Source organism: Sphaeramia orbicularis, chromosome 19 (genome assembly GCF_902148855.1).
Source record: "Sphaeramia orbicularis chromosome 19, fSphaOr1.1, whole genome shotgun sequence".
Classification (NCBI taxonomy): Eukaryota; Metazoa; Chordata; class Actinopteri; order Kurtiformes; family Apogonidae; genus Sphaeramia; species Sphaeramia orbicularis.
Genome location: NC_043975.1, coordinates 16,695,387 through 16,709,626, shown reverse-complemented (window position 1 = coordinate 16,709,626; position 14,240 = coordinate 16,695,387). Strand labels below are relative to the sequence as shown.

The 14,240-nt window shown below is 35.0% G+C and overlaps 1 protein-coding gene across 6 annotated transcripts in view; it reads right to left on the bottom strand.

Moving 5' to 3' along the window:
• LOC115410092 (myocardin-like) overlaps window positions 1–14,240 on the bottom strand; it is a 466,879-nt gene that overhangs the window by 46,539 nt on the left and 406,100 nt on the right. Inside the window, exon 3 of one of the 6 annotated variants that reach the window (XM_030121533.1) lies at window positions 12,757–12,912. The exons of the other annotated variants lie outside the window; for them this stretch is intronic. Coding sequence (XP_029977393.1) covers window positions 12,757–12,912 — 156 coding nt within the window. The remainder of the gene's footprint in view (window positions 1–12,756; window positions 12,913–14,240) is intronic. 6 annotated transcript variants of the gene reach the window in all.

Here is a 14,240-nt window from a genome sequence, read left to right as displayed (position 1 = left end):
CTAAGAGCAGCTATCTGAAAGAGCTGCAGGGACAGAGCCAGGGCAGAGGAGTGGTGCAGGTTGGTGTGTGTTCATGTGTGTGTATGTCGAGGTATAAGGTTTTCTTTTTGGATCCAGACATGTGACAGGCGGGAACAGACCCTGGTTTCAATCACGGCACCAGGCCCCGCTCTGTGCAACTCACTGACCTGCACATACACAAACACACAGACACACACAAAGCTTAACTCACGGCGCTGTTGGCAGCCTCGTCCGAGATGCCATTTCCTCCCACCTGTTCATTTTTAACTGTTCATTAGGGGAGAACGGGGTATCTCGACACCATTTCGACACCTAAGTACTTTTTATTACATCTAAATAACTGTGATAGAGTTAAGTACAGGATGGATATTTCATCAAATAAGGAAAAAATGTCTTTTTTTTTTTTTAATCATTTTTATTTTTACTTACAAAATCACAACAAGAAACTATAAGTCGCCCTTTAGCCCCATCGGCCCGCCCGCAGGCCTAAAAAATTATATTAACATTCATCTACTATAAAAATATAATAAATCAGGACGATGGATGTTTTTTTCAATTTTTGCTCAAAGTTTAGACCCTAATATTAATAAAAGTACATCAAAAGTGTATTTTAGTGCAAACTTTAATATTCAAACATGATTTTTAATGTTTGTGAGGTGAAATATACGCTATTAAAAATCTCCGACACGAACAATTAATTTATTCATATCATCGTCAATCCAGCCGAAAAAAAAAAACAGGTGAGGATAAAAAATTCTAATTTCTCTTTTAGTTTGTTACAGTTCACTCAGGCATAGTAATAGATACAATATTTTAGACCACAGGTGTCAAACATGCGGCCCAGGGGCCAAATCCAGCCCGCCAAAGGGTCCATTCCGGCCCGCGGGATGAAGGTGCAAAAATGAACCTGAACAGTCAAGACTGTCCAAATCCTTTTGGTTCAGGTTCCATATACAGACCAATGTGATCTCAAGTAAAAATAATAACACAATAACCCATAAATAATGACAACTACAAATTTTCTTTGTGAAAAATTATGTGGAAAAAATTTAAGTGAAAAAAATAACATTACACTTGTGACAATATTAACATTCACAAAACTATTGTTTCACAATAAAATGCAAATAAATACATAAATAAAAACAGAGATGAACAACCTGAAATGTGCAATTTGAACAATTTCTGCCTGTTACTAAATGTTTTGTGCATTATGGATCCACTGTGATCTGTAGTTGTGTTTATATAAGAGATGTAATATTGTAGAATTGTTCAAATTTTAGTTCCAACTCCAAAATTTAACAATATTCTGCCTGTTACCAAATGTTTATGTAACATTGTGTGTAATGTACATGTATAAATAATAAGTTGAGGCATTATATTGTTAAAATTGCACTAATTTTCCACATGAAGTTTCTGTTTTTTCAGGTTATTCACATCTTTTTTGTAAAATGTAAATATTTTCATAATTTATTTGGGGTGTTTTTGTACTAAAACAAAAAGAAAAACTTGGATTTGTCATTATTTATAGGTTATAAAGTCATTATTTTACTGGTCTGGCCCACTTGAGATCAAATTGGGCTAAATATGGCCCTGAACCAAAATGAGTTTGACACACCTGTTTTAGACAATGGGAATAGATTCTGTGAGGTCTCTAAATGTCCATAGACACCAAGAACATCCATATGAACCTTATTATTGTGAAGTAATTCTTCATTTACTTTGAGTATGTCTTTTTAGGCGTTTTTCCCCTGAAAATATGGTCAGGGTTAAACAGGTTAAAAAAAAAAACATGAAGCAAAACAAAAAAAACTAAATAAAAAAACAATAGCAATGAAGGATAACAAAGAAAACAAAAAACTGATAGCTGACAATAGACAAGAACCGAGACAATAGACAAAAATCACACACACACACAAAAAAAAAACATAGACAAGATATGCATATACACACACACACAACACACACGTTAGAATACAATTGACAGAAAAAACAAAGAGACTAGACCGAAAAAACAAAAATAATGAAGGGACAATAGACAAAAACAGATTAAAAAGACGATAACAAAACCGTTAAAAATCTGGATTAGATACTTTGAATACTGCTGAGTTTCATTCCTATATGTCGTCAACAGCCCATTTCATTATCCTGATGTTTTTAGGATTCTGAACAATTATAACAGGTTTATTTTTGTGCTTATTTCTGTTCCATATTCTTACAAATTGCAATTTTACTGGTATTATTATCTATTAAAACTACTTCATGCTCTATGATGAACTGGTGACACATCTAGGATATACCCCAATTCCTATTCATACTATAATCCTATTACAAGAACAATTTGTATTTGTAACTATTAATTCCTATTCAATTCTAATCCTATTACAAGAACATTTTTGCATTTAGAACTATTTTATTCCTATTCATACTATAATCCTATTACAAGAATATTTGTGCATTTAGAACTATTTTAATTCCTATTCATACTAAAATCCTATTACAAGACATTTTTGCATTTAGAACTATTTTATTCCTTTTCATACTATAATCCTATTACAAGAACATTTTTGTATTTGTAACTATTTAATTCCTATTCATATTCTAATCCTATTACAAGAATATTTTTGTATTTGAACGATTTAATTCTTATTCATATTCTAATCCTATTACAGAACATTTTGTATTTGGAACTATTTAATTCATATTCATATTATAATCCTATTACAAGAATATTTGTGTATTGGAACTATTTAATTCCTATTCATACTATAATCCTATTACAGAACATTGTTGCATTTGGAACTATTTAATTCCTATTCATAGTATAATCCTATTACAAGAACATTTTTGTATTTGGAACTATTTAATTCATATTCATATTATAATCCTATTCAAGAATATTTGTGTATTTGGAACTATTTAATTCCTATTCATACTATAATCCTATTACAGAACATTGTTGCATTTGGAACTATTTAATTCCTATTCATATTATAATCCTATTACAAGAACATTTTTGTATTTGGAACTATTTAATTCATATTCATATTATAATCCTATTACAAGAATATTTGTGTATTTGGAACTATTTAATTCCTATTCATACTATAATCCTATTACAAGAACATTGTTGCATTTGGAACTATTTAATTCCTATTCATATTATAATCTAACACCATAATCTGAGCCCACATATTGCATTTTTACACCGACTTCAGCAGTAAAGTCAGTTTCTGCACTGGAGCAACTGGTAAATATTGCTTTATTTATAAATATATATATCTATAATTGAGCAAAGGAGTCACTCAAATACTTCAACTTCAGGTACCAAAGAAGAACGTTTACTTTCCTACATTCAGTGCAAACATAACATAACTAAACATCTTCGCGTATCGCAGTTTTATTGCATAAATAGTTCAGTTTAGGTTTTTGCGTTAATGGGAAGTATTAAAGGGGTTCTCACTTCAGTTTACAGTGACATAAATTACATTTTGCTTCAGAAGAAGTGAAAAGAGGGTTAGATTTGCCTTTTTGAACAGAAGTGACCGTATTTGGATGAGAGGGTGGGTCCATAGATCCACAAGGGATGATGGGTAATGTCAGAAACAGAATTATTTGACAGTGTTATTGGAGGTGTTTATCTAGATGGAAAAATGTTTGGTCAATGAATAGAAGCTCCAAAAGTCCAGTTGTAAGTAACATTTGCCAATTAACAGGGTCTCTAATTATTAATGGGATAATATTTACAGAATAACAAAAATGCATTTGGAAAGATGTATGTGCTTAGTATCATTCAAGAAAGTTCAAGGTTAGTTAGCATCTAGTGGTCATCTGTGGTATTACAGATTAAGATACTTCAACGGCTTCATGCCCTGTCCAAACGAAGATGGTTTCGGTCGTAGCCGTAAAGATTTTTTTTTCATATCTCTTCATCGATTCTTTTTTAAAATTTTTTTTACATTTTTATTTTATTAGTGATACAGTTAACAAGACATGGTGGAAAGAAAACAACAACAACAGCAAATAAACAAAAGCCGCAAAAGGCCTTTCATCCGCATGAAACCGCATTTTCAGTCACTGAAACCACAACTTTTTAAAACCAGGTCCCAGAGTGGATAACTCTGAAATCACCGGTTTCGCGTCTTTGTCTGTACGACCAAACCGCAACTTTTCTAAAGCGATGATGCCTCTCTAACCTTTCACACCCTGGAAGCAAGACACCACTTCACAACAACAACAACAACAATGGCAGACTACAGAGTTAGTGCTCAGTGCTACACACAGCTATACTGGAAAAAGCTAATCTTACAAGTGTATTTTTCTCATTTTTAGTCAAAATATCTCATCACACTTAAAATAAGACATATTCACCTAAAGAGCAACTTTTCAATGAGATATAACAACTTATTTATAGACAGTAGATGTTGAAAATCTTATTTCAAGAAAGCTTACTACTAGATTTTCATTTGTTCCATTAGCAGTTTTGTTTTTGCTCAATTCAAGCAAAATATCATGTATTAATTGTTTTTTCTTTTTTTAGAGGGGCATTTTTTCCAGTGTATTGAGCTTATTGGTACTGTTGTGTGATTGGTCAGACATTTGAAGTGGGTGTGATTTAACCCTTTAAAACCCTAAGCCTAAAATGGTCCACCTGGACTTTTTTTTTTCTTATTTTGACAATTAAAAGGTCAGAAAATATGCTGTGAGTGAGTCAGTTTGCCCATTTTACTAGAACACTTTTTTCTCCCAGATCTTTGAAAATCTACACTGCAAAAATCTAAATCTTACTAAGTGCATTTTTTTTTCAAATTTTTAGTCAAAATATCTCATCACACTTAAAATAAGATATAATCACCTAAAGAGCAACTTTTCAATGAGATATAACAACTTATTTATAGACAGTAGATGTTGAAAATCTTATTTCAAGAAAGCTTACTAAGATAATTTTCATTTGTTCCATTAGCAATTTTTTTTGCTCAATTCAAGCAAAAATATCATGTATTAATTGTTTTTTACTTTTTTTTAGAGGGGCATTTTTTCCAGTGTATTGAGCTTATTGGTAACTGTTGTCTGATTGGTCAGACATTTGAAGTGGGCGTGATTTAACCCTTTAAAACCCTAAGCCTAAAATGGTCCGCCTGGACTTTTTTTTTTTTTTTCTTATTTTGACAATTAAAAGGTCAGAAAATATACTGTGAGTGAGTCAGTTTGCCCATTTTACTAGAACACTTTTTTTTTTCAAGATTTTTGAAAATCTACACTGCAAAAATCTAAATCTTACCAAGTGCATTTTTTTCTAATTTTTTGTCAAAATATCTCATCACATTTGAAATAAGACATAATCACCTAAAGAGCAACTTTTCAGTGACATATAAGAACTTATTTATAGACAGTAGATGTTGAAAATCTTATTTCAAGAAAGCTTACAAAGATAATTTTTCATTTGTTCCATTAGCATGTTTTTTTGCTTAAATCAAGCAAAAATATCTTGTATTAATTGTTTTTTCACTTGCTTTTAAAGGGGCATTTTTTCCAGTGTATCGAGCTTATTGGTAACATTGAATCTAAATCTTCTAAATGAGCAACAAACGACCATAGCAAAACAATATTCATTACATGCTCTTGGATCTACTGTGAAGAGGGGCAACCAGGAGGAAATATTGGATCAGACCCGGTAGAACCGAGTAAGCTTTACGCGCCGCGTCTTCTTCTCTGTTTTTTCCCAGAGCATTTCAACACCACATACAGGCCTAGCATTTGTACTACAGTCTGAGGTCTCTACACTGGCTCCCTGTTCTCAGAGAATAGACTTTAAAATTCTCTTGCTAGCATATAAAGCACTGAATGGTTTAGGCCCAAAATCCATCAGAGACCTTCTAGTCCAGTACGAACCATCCAGACCACTCAGGTCATCTGGTCCAGGTCTGCTACGTGTTCCAAAAGTCAGAGCTAACACGGAGAATCAGCGTTCAGTTTCTATGCTCCGTATCTGGAACAAACTACCAGAAAATATCAGGTCTGCTGAGAGTCTGAGTTCTTTTAAGTCCAGGTTAAAGATTCACCTGTTCACTGCTGCCTTTGACTAAAAGGCTTTTGACTTTTTAATTCTATATTCTCTTTCAAATCTCTGCACTGCAACTCTTACTTTAATATGTGTGCATTTTTATATTTTTGGGTTTTATGTGTTGTTTTCTTACTTGCTGTTTTAAATCACCTTTTACATGTTTCTTTTATAATGTTTTTTTAAATGTGTTTCTTTTTCCCTGTCGTATTTCAATGCACCTTGAATTGCCTTGTTGCTGAAATGTGCTATACAGATAAACTTGCCTTACATTATTTTCAGTCATTTTCAGTGGTTTTGTGTGGACGCAAATATTTCCTGAAACAACTTTTTTGAAAACGACAAAGAAAAAGATCGGATAGGAAAAGATGCAGTTTCCTCAGTATCTGTTTGTTGCCTCAGTGAGTCTCACATGCAACTGTGTAGCGTCGTAGATAAAACCCACGTGACCCTTCTGCCTCCACATCACGGTCCCAGCGATGCTGACGTGCACATACACTCCAGTCCGGTACATGCTGTTTCCATGAGCGAGTCTTCAAGTGATTTCATGTCATCGAGATTGAGGTGGCAGAATTACAGGAAATTTGCGAGCTGTGAACACTTCCGCTTTTCAAGTAGCTGGTTTAGAAGTTACGACAGGTCACATAGTTTCCAAAAATGACCAAACAGAGGTTGAAACAATCACTGGAGTGTTGTGTAAGGGATATAGAGCTTTAAGGTGAGGGTTAATGCAGCAGGCGAGGGGGATCCTCCGGCGACGACGGGAACATGAACAGCCTGGTCCTGTCACGGAGCTTTGTAGGTGGTTCGCTGGAGCCGTGGAGGCCCGTTAAAGTGGAGACAAAAGGGGGGAGGAGATAGGTACAAACATACACACAGGTACGCCCACGCATACACATGCCTGCAAACACACACAGCACTTCTAAAGAAAAGGGTGGATCCAAATACAGCTGCTGTTCATCTTAATAAAAGTGCGCTCCCCTCCTCCTGCAGAGGTAGTGTAAACCAGCTGACTGCAGCCCGCCGACTCTTTTACGCAACATGTTTACTGGAAGCTCAAGGGGGCAAACATAAAACCACTACGCCGAAAAAAACGCAAAAACACCGGTCGCCCTGCCAAGAATGATATAGAGGGTAGGATACCATGTAGAGATCAGAAGACAAACAGTGCGAGGTCAGAGTGGCTCGGTGGGACGGCCGAGGCCTGACGCTTGGCTCAGCACTAAATCAATAGTGTGTCTAAGCTTTGCATTTCCTAAATCAAACAGGGGTTGAAGGAGGACAATTTTCGAGGGGGTCCCGAACACTTGAGTCTGCAATATACATTTATGAGGAGCGCTGCCAAAACACCAAAGAAACTTTACCTTTTTATTGCTATAACAACAACATATTTGAAGTAGTAGACGAAAAATGTAAATAACATTCTCAGCAAAAGAAATCCAAATAAATAGTCATCTTTTGCTGGGAAGTTTGGGTCGCATGAATTAGAAATAACAGGAAACAGGTAGTGGATACTGGAAAAAATGCAGGGGAAGGTCTGGAGGCACAAGGCAACGTTCCTCTGAAGGAAAATATTTAATAAATGCACCTCATTAAGGACTGTGTGTTTTATGTGAGATACTGATCGTCACATCATTCTTATGCTGCGTTTCATGGTACTGACTCAACTTGACTCGACTCGACTCGGCCTTTTTGCGTTTCCGTTATGTAATGCCGCGTTTCCACTACTGGTATCAGCTCGACTCGACTCAACTCAACTCGACCTTTTGCATTTCCGTTATGAAAGGACCTGAGATCTGGTACTCAGTACTAGCTTTTTGGTATCACCTCCACTGAGGTTCCAGGACTGGGGACCAGATACTAAAACGTGACTTATAGACACTGCAGACTGCTGATTGGTCAGAGAGTTGTCTCTCTGTGACCCGCCGTTTTACAAAAAACAGATGCGGAAGTTGACAGTAAATATAGCGGTAGGTTAATCCACATGACAGTCCGCAAAACGACACCATGGTTTGTCGAGGAGGTTAAGACATAAAATTCAGCGTGAGCTTGACGAGACAACACGCAACGAGCGAGTTTATCAGCAACTCTCTGAGCAGACGACAAGGAAGTAACGCGTTGCATCGCTATGACGTCCAGGTACTGTAAAGTCGGTAGTATTCTGTAATGGAGACGGTCTCCAGGAATAGGACCTGGTACCCGAGTTGAGTCGAGCTGAGCCGATTCAACATAGTGGAATGCGGCATAAAAGAACCTGGAATCTGGTACGAGTTTTTGGTATCTCCTGTGCTGAGGTTCCAAAACAGGGGAAGAGATACTTAAACGTTACGTGTAAACACTGCAGACAACTGATTGGTCAGAGAGTTGTCTCTGTGTCATTACATTAGCAATGTGCGACCCGCTATTTTTTAAATAAACAAATGCCGAAGTTTACAGTAAATATGCCTTTTGGATAATCCACATGATGGCAGCCCACAAAAGTACACCGTGGTCAGTTGTGGAGGTTCAGATATTTCTGTCCTAGTGTTCGATGAATAAATTTAGCGTGGGTTTAACAGGACAACATCCAATGAGCGAATTTTAACAACTCTCTGAGCAGATGTCACGGAAGTTACGCACAGCATCGCTATGACGTCCAGGTACTGTAAAGTCAGAAGTATCCTGTAATGGAAATGGTCTTCAGGAATAATCTGGTACCTGAGTCGAGTCAGTCAAGCGCCGGTTCCACGTAGTGGAAACACAGCAATACTCTTAAAGTGTTGGAACATAGTGTCAAAATAACGTCACATCAGTCATTCTCAACCACTGGAGCATGTCTAGATGACTTTTTGTCTTTATGTCTGAGACCCAAACACTCACCGGTCACACAAACCATCTACAGACATAAACTGTTTAATACCTGTCGATCCACTAATCTTGTCATTCCATGTGAATAATTGGTGTAAAATGCAATTATACTTCTCTTTTTTTCTTTTTTCAGACAAGGTATAGCTTTTTTTAGATGTTACCTGCTTGACAGTTTCGACTGTGACTCCAGTCTTCCTCAGAAGTGTCATCTGATGTGCTGCTGACGCGTCATTTATCAGATGGTCAGCTCGACCAGGGTACCATCTTCTGAGGAAGACCGAAGTCACAGTCCAAACTGTCAAGCAGGTAACATCTAAAAAAAGCTATACCTTGTCTGAACAAAAGAAAAAGAGAAGTATAATTACATAAACAGAAGACAAAATGAATGTCTTTAGCCTTGGTGTAAAATGCAGTTTGTCATCTTTTCATGGTCATCAAATTTGACCCATTTGGACGTTCAGAAGCTCCGTAGTGAACATGGAAACACTGTCATCTTCTACAGCATTTGTCACTCTTTCATTGGACATCTGCACAAAACTTTACCAATTTTACTAAATGTTGAAAAACAGAAGTGTATAATGTCGATTTTTCCTTTAAATCAAAAATACAATATTTGTTTATTTATTATCACGAGATAACAAGAGAAGTCATTCCGTAAACATGGCTACGAACGTAAATTGTGTTGATTTACAGATATATTCATTATTATTATATAACCCCTCTATCTCGTACTAAATTTAAAAATTATTTGGTTTCCTGGTGTGTCCACACATACTGCGCCATGTTTCCTTTAAAACTCTTCATCTTTGCTTGTTGTTACGTCGGTCAACATTCGTTTTTTTTAATTCATGTGACTCTGGTTACGGAAAAAGGTCTTTCCATTGTAGTTTAGCATGATATACCAATTGTGCAACGCTTGAAAAACCACCTCTTGCCAGCACAAAAAATTTTAATTGAAAAACGAGAGATTTGGCGAAACAGTTTTTCCATTAGGTAAATTTTTATGCGCAACTTATATTTGTGCAATTTTGAGGGTCAATGGAAAAGCAACTATAGATTTACCAGTAAAATCTATGGAGTTTGATAAATGACAGTGGATTGAGATGCTTGTTTTTACATTCATTTGCTAAAAAAGTAACTTTTTCTTCATTTTTCTTTGTTTTGATATAATTAACTTTGAATTTACTCTGAGTTTTCATGAGCATCTACATGATCTGTGAATTAAAATATAGGAAATACATGATTTATACCGAAAAATGCAAAATACAGCGGAATAATATGAAAAAAAATTGGTGATAAATCAGTTAAAAAAGGTAAAATAGAGAAAAATTCATTTGAGAACTGCCACAGAAGTAGCACTGGGTCTTTCTGTATGGGTTAAGTTGGTTATTTTTATGTAAATATAGCTGAATATCATCATGACAATCAAAACCATCATTAGGAAAAGACAAACATGCTTTATCTAACAAACATAATGTAAAACTGTGATTCATACATGTGGGCAGCAATGAGCAGCATGTTTTCCTCATTTATTATGTCTTGTTTTCATTGTCATTCTTATTAATTTGTGCGGAATGTATGGACATGCTGTAATGTTTACATCTCATGCTCATAAATATATTGGACAACAAACTCAAACCCAAGGGAGACTTAATAAATCATGTCCTGCAAGCTGTTACAAAGCAAAGTTGCCGACCATAAGAAGCCTACAAAGACTCCAGTCACCATTGTTTTTTAAAGATGTTCATGCACATATAGGCCTTAAAAATTATACAATATCAAGCCTTAGTTTAACTGATGCTAAAAGGGAATCAGACAAACGCTGACACTGGAAAAGCTACTATAGTTTTAGCTTCTTTTTTGCATGTGCATGTTTAAAACTATGATTGAAAATGTACTCTTCCTATAAATTAAACATAGTTATTAGTCAGTAGAGTTAGTTAAGTAGAAGCACATCATTTAATTAGTGAGTTCATAAGAAAAGGCTAAGCCACAAACAGAATCAATAATTCAAACATAATTCTAATAAAGTTGCAATCCAAAAGTTGTTTTATAACAGCTGTATAAATGTTTTGTATTTTATTTATTGAGAGTTATTAAGTATGCTGAGCAGACTTCATAAAGAGGGCACTGGTGGGTGCATAAAACAAGCAAAGTATGTGTTTGAAACCACTTAAGTGATAACAGGCAAAATGGAATGCCGTTTTCGTGGCGGAGGAACATCCACAGTAACAGTCGACTTTTTTTGTTGGTGCTTGTTTGACCAAATAATTTAACGGAGTTGAAAATCTAGTATTAAAAACATTCAAGATTAAGCTGGTTTGATCCGATTACAGCAGAGCTTTACAATCCTTAGTAACTGACTTAACCCTTTATCGGGCAAGTGACTATTTTTTGTCATTTCTGCATACATTAAAAGACAGTGACAGCAACAGTTCCAGTGAGGACAGTGAGTCAACAATCTCAGGTCCGATGCGGTCTATTCTATTCTATTCTATTCTATTCTATTCTATTCTATTCTATTCTATTCTATTCTATTCTATTCTATTCTATTCTATTCTATTTATTCTGTATATATTTACACTTTTTTTTAACTGTTTTGCACTACGCACCACAAGAGAGTTGTCTTTTTTAATTTCGTTGTACATATGTATAATGACAACAAAGGCATTCTATTCTATTCTATTCTATTCTATTCTATTCTATTCTATTCTATTCTATTCTATTCTATTCTATATATATTCACACTTTTTTAAAAATTGTTTTGCACTACGCACCACAAGAGAGTTGTCTCTTTTAATTTCGTTGTACATATGTATCATGACAATAAAGGCATTCTGTTCTATTCTATTCTATTCTATTCTATTCTATTCTATTCTATCTACTATTCTTCTGTATATATATATTATACACTTTTTTTAACTGTTTTGCACTACGCACCACAAGAGAGTTGTCTTTTTTAATTTCGTTGTACATATGTTAATGACAACAAAGGCATTCTATTCTATTCTATTCTATTCTATTCTATTCTATTCTATTCTATTCTATTCTATTCTATTCTATCTATTCTATTCTTTTCTATATATATTCACACTTTTTAAAAATTGTTTTGCACTACGCACCACAAGAGAGTTGTCTCTTTTAATTTCGTTGTACATATGTATAATGACAATAAGGCATTCTGTTCTATTCTATCTATTCTATCTATTCTATTCTATTCTATTATTCTATTCATGTATATTACACTTTTTTTAAGTGTTTTGCACTACGCACCACAAGAGTTGTCTCTTAATTTCGTTGTACATATATAATGACAATAAAGGCATTCTGTTCTATTCTATTCTATTCTATTCTTTTCTGTATATATTATTCACTTTTTTTTTAAATTGTTTTGCACTACGCACCACAAGAGAGTTGTCTCTTTTAATTTCGTTGTACATATGTATAATGACAATAAAGGCATTCTGTTCTATTCTATTCTATTCTATTCTATTCTATTCTATTCTATTCTATTCTATTCTATTCTATTCTATAACAATAACTTTTTTTTTTATTTCACAAAAGAAATAAAGCCTTGTTCTGTCCTCCAATAACACACTGAGGTTTAAATTTGGAATGTCAGAGTAAAAAAAAAAAAAAAAAGAATGTCCAAGTATTTCTATGAGTGCCCTATAAAGGGTAAAGTGACGGACAGTTAATTTCCACACACAAAGGAGGGAGGCATGCTCTGCAGATCCACACAAACTCTATTTAACTACACTACACACACACACGGGTTCAGGTGAAGATGCAGGTGATGCAGGTGATGGGTCTACACTCTCTGCTGATACCTGTCATGGTGACGGCAGAGTCTAGGGGAATGATATTCTTTTGGACCAGCTCCAGGGGCCCCGGCCTGAGAGCCAGCTTCTCATTCAGGTCTTCGGCGAGACGCGCTCGCTTTAGCCTCATCTGGGCCTCCAGAGAGGGGCCGTCTGAGGAGGGGTCTGGGCAACACACAGCAGGACCACAACATCAGCAACATGGGACATGACAGGGAAACACTGTCTGCTTTTGGATACAGCGGACAGAGAGTCACAAACACAGAGAAAAGGAGAGCATCACATCTGTGCTCTCATCTGTTTACACTTGAGTTTAGAAGAATCGACTTTTTAGAGCAGGGGTGTCAAACATACGCACGGATGAATTTGTTGAAGACATTCAACACAGTGAAAGGTGTCAAAATTTTCAGCAATGTCATATTTGTTACTAAGGGTCAGTTCAGACTAGGGATGTAACCATTACCGGTATAACGATAAACTGCGGTAAAATTGCAGATGGTTAGTATTACCGTTTAAATTCTAATTATCATGATAACTGTGTTTGATTACTGCACTTTTAGGGAAAAACCGCCTATGTAAAGATCTGCTTTTATGTCAAATATTTAAGTACAGGGTGGGGAAGCAAAATTTACAATATTTTGAGGCAGGGATTGAAAGACAGTGTATGACCAATTAGTTTATTGAAAGTCATGACAATTTATTTGCCACAAGAAAATTGACATAATAGAAAATGTTTTTTATGTGTCATCCTTCTTTCTCAATAACTGCCTTCACACGCTTCCTGAAACTTGCGCAAGTGTTCCTCAAATATTCAGGTGACAACTTCTCCCATTCTTCTTTAATAGTATCTTCCAGACTTTCTCGTAATAGTTTTGCTCATAGTCATTCTCTTCTTCCATTATAAACAGTCTTTATGGACACTCCAACTATTTTTGAAATCTCCTTTGGTGTGACGAGTGCATTCAGCAAATCACACACTCTTTGACGTTTGCTTTCCTGATTACTCATATGGGCAAAAGTTTCTGAAAGGTATGGATAATAGTGTTAGGTATGATTACATCAATATGTTTGGTTTCAAAACAATTGACGTAGTGCCTGCTGAGAAAAAACAACTAAATGTTCATTGTAAATTTTGCTTCCCCACCCTGTATGCAATAAATTATATACACTTTTCAAATCAGAGTTTATATATGTTGTGTGTTTTTTGTCCTTTTACGTTTTTATAGTAGGTTAAAGTGAAAAAATAATAGACAGATGATATAGATGAAGTTGTGCTGAAAAAAGATACCGAACATGGGTATAGTGAACATTTGTTTATATAGTATATAAAGGCAAAATCAAAAGGACTGAAAAACGGACAAAATAGACTCAGACCACTAAGGGTTAATATTTGAATGTTTATGCCAAGAGAAAGTACATTGTGCCAATTATTTTCTTTTATTTTTATTTTTATTTATTTATTTATTTATTTAATTTAACCCATTCATGCACAG